This window comes from Onychomys torridus, unplaced genomic scaffold (assembly GCF_903995425.1).
Source record: "Onychomys torridus unplaced genomic scaffold, mOncTor1.1, whole genome shotgun sequence".
NCBI lineage: Eukaryota > Metazoa > Chordata > Mammalia > Rodentia > Cricetidae > Onychomys > Onychomys torridus.
Genome location: NW_023412684.1, coordinates 40,365 through 43,309, shown reverse-complemented (window position 1 = coordinate 43,309; position 2,945 = coordinate 40,365). Strand labels below are relative to the sequence as shown.

At 42.8% G+C, this 2,945-nt stretch overlaps 1 gene segment (V, D, J or C); it reads left to right on the top strand.

The window, feature by feature from the left end:
* The first annotated feature begins 1,053 nt into the window (after positions 1–1,053).
* Positions 1,054–1,525, top strand: LOC118575764. The segment is given in 2 exon segments: positions 1,054–1,099; positions 1,191–1,525. Coding segments are annotated over 2 exon segments (381 nt in total).
* Positions 1,526–2,945: the final 1,420 nt, after the last annotated feature.

The following is a 2,945-nucleotide window of genomic DNA, read 5'->3' as shown; positions in this document are numbered from 1 at the left end:
CAAGCAGAGAAGAGCATTCTGGGAAAAGGAAGCCAGAGGCAGAAAGAACAGCCAGCGCCACCATAACAAGCAAGATGTAAGGTTCAGGTAAACCAGGAGCCATGTGGCTAGTTATAGATTAATAGAAGTGGGTTAATCTAAGATAGAGGAAGGAGATAACAAGAAGCCTGCCACAGCCATAAGTTTATAAGTAATATAAGCGTCTGAGTGATTATTTTATACATGAGTTGTGGGACCACAGGGGCATGGTGACACCTGGAGAGAAGCTCTCCAGCTACATTCAATATTTGTTAAACCTTTTAAAACATTTCTTTCTATTTTTGATACATGGTTTCTCTGTGTAGCTTTGGACCTTGTCCTGGAATTCCCTTTGTGTAACTGGACAGTCTGGAACTCATAGAAATCTACCTCTGCTTCCCATGTGCTGGGATTAAAGGTATGGGTCAACACTGCCTGACTAATATAACATTTCCTAAATGTTTATATATTAGTTTTCCTTGTCTTAATTTTCTATGGATTAATTTAATAATTTATGAAAATACAGTAGAAAATTTAAGAACAACATAGCACAATGTAGTAAGGCTAGAAACATATTTCTACATAAAACCACAAATTCATACTGAATAACTGTCTTTTTTCATCCCTTCTTTCTCCTATTTCTCTGTTGGCACACAGTATCATACAGATCAAGCATAATTCAAGCCTATGATTCTCGTGCTCCAACACCTTGCCTGTCATGGAATGATGGGAATGAACACAGGGCTTCAGGCACGTCAAAAATACTCTACCAACTAACTACAAGATTGGGGAAAAAACTGATACTTTGCTGTTATAAATGTCACTTTGATCCTTACTTCACCTCAAACAACTGAAGCATTATCCAGCTTCTCTAAGGCTCCTGCCCCTAAGTTCATGATATAGCAGGAAGACATGCAAATAATTTTCTCCTCTGCTCATGAAAACCAGCCCTGACCCTACAGCTCTGACAGAGGAACCCAACTCTGGACTGACAGGTCCTCTCACTCAGTGTTTACTGAACACAGACCTTCCAGCATGAAGTTGAGTCTGAGTTGGGTTTTCCTTCTTGCTCTTTTCAAAGGTAATTTATAGATAGGGAGAGATACTGGACATGAGTGTGAATGTCAGTGGTCATTTGTGAGAGCTTACTGAAAGGATTCTCTGTCTTTCAGGTGTCCAGTGTGAGGTGCAGCTGGTGGAGTCTGGGGGAGGCTTAGTGCAGCCTGGAAAGTCTGTGAAACTCTCCTGTGAAACCTCTGGACTCCCATTCAGTGACTACAGGATGAACTGGATCCGCCAGGCTCCAGGAAAGGGGCTGGAGTGGGTTGCTGAAATAGGAAACAAACCTAATAATTATGCAACAAACTATGCGCAGTCTGTGAAAGGCAGATTCACCATCTCAAGAGATGATCCCAAAAGCAGCCTCTACCTGCAAATGAACAGCTTAACACCTGAAGATACCAGCATTTATTACTGTACTGCAGACACAGTGAGGGACCTTCAGTGAGAACCCTGACACAAACCTCCCTGCAGCGGTGCTCAGGACCAGCAGGGGGCGCAGAGCGCACATGGAGAGGAGGGGCAGTGCAGGATCAGGAGCAGGAACAGCTGATTGCTGGTTGATGTGGTCACAGCTGTCCTCCATCTACTCACTTCTCAGACTCTTCTTTACAGTTATGTTTTGTGAAAACAGTTCTGCTCTTCTGAAGTTTTAAATACATACACTACACAGTCGAACATGAACTATGTGTGGACAATCACCTCTGATTGCAGAAATGACTCTGCTGAAGTCACCAGGGTGAAATTCTTTGAAGGTCCCCAGCATTCCTGAATTTTCTCCCTCAGGACATTCAGTGCAAAGCCTCAGTGATGTTCTGATTAGGGCAGCGTTTCACATTAGGGGAGCCATGAGGGAGGTTTGGCCACACACCCCAAAATTACTAGTCTTCCAATTTCTCTGATAACTGCGCACCTCAGGAACAGATCTGACCTGTTTGTATTGATGTTGATTCAGTGACTCCATCTGTAACTTTCATCATCCTATCTTTCATTACATTTAGTTCCTAGCTCCTGGCCTTTGTTCTAAACACAGACATAAGCCATTGATTGTAAACTCAGCTGAGGCCCATGGTGTAACTCTGTGTGAGGAGGGGTGACTGGGGAAGGTTGTTGGTGAATGAAAATAAAAAAGAGAAGAAACAAGAATGTTCCCAGTCTGGGAGGAGCAGACTGTTGCACTTGCTGGCGAGGCTCTAGAGCACCTTCTGGGCCAGTGGCTTGCAGATAGCATTTGGAGCTGTTTGTAACTGAACCACCTGGGCCACTAAAGGTTTCTGGGATGCAGATTTTGAGAAAACACCTAGAGCTAGCTAGTTGCTGGAGCAGTCAGCAATGAATTTGAAATCTGGTGGGGCCACTTGCTAAGGAACCAGCCATCAGCAGGTCAGGTACTGAAGAGGTGTGGAGCCAGCACAGCTGCACACACACACACACACAGGAGATTTTCTGAGGGCAAAGATTAATTCTTTATTTTATTTTTGTCTTTCTGCCATTACTTCTGTGTTCTCTCTCTGTTCTGTTCTTTTACCCAGCTGTTCTCTTCTTCTTCCAAATTGTTCTTCTTCTACAATTTCCCTGATGTTTTCATTCAATTACTTTTTTTCTTATTTATTTTATATCTCCTAAGTCAAAAATCCCTACATGAGAAAAGTTTTCCTTGCAGAGGAGTATCTTACCATGAGTGCAGCCATGAGAGGATTGAGACTAACAATATTGGGAATAGGCCTCACCATTACAATAAGCAGGAAAGCCACAGGCTGTACATTGCAGGGGATTAATCAGAATTTAGATAAACATGTACTAAATGTTCTAAAACATGAAGGATAGCTCATATAATCTGTACACACACACACACACACACACACACA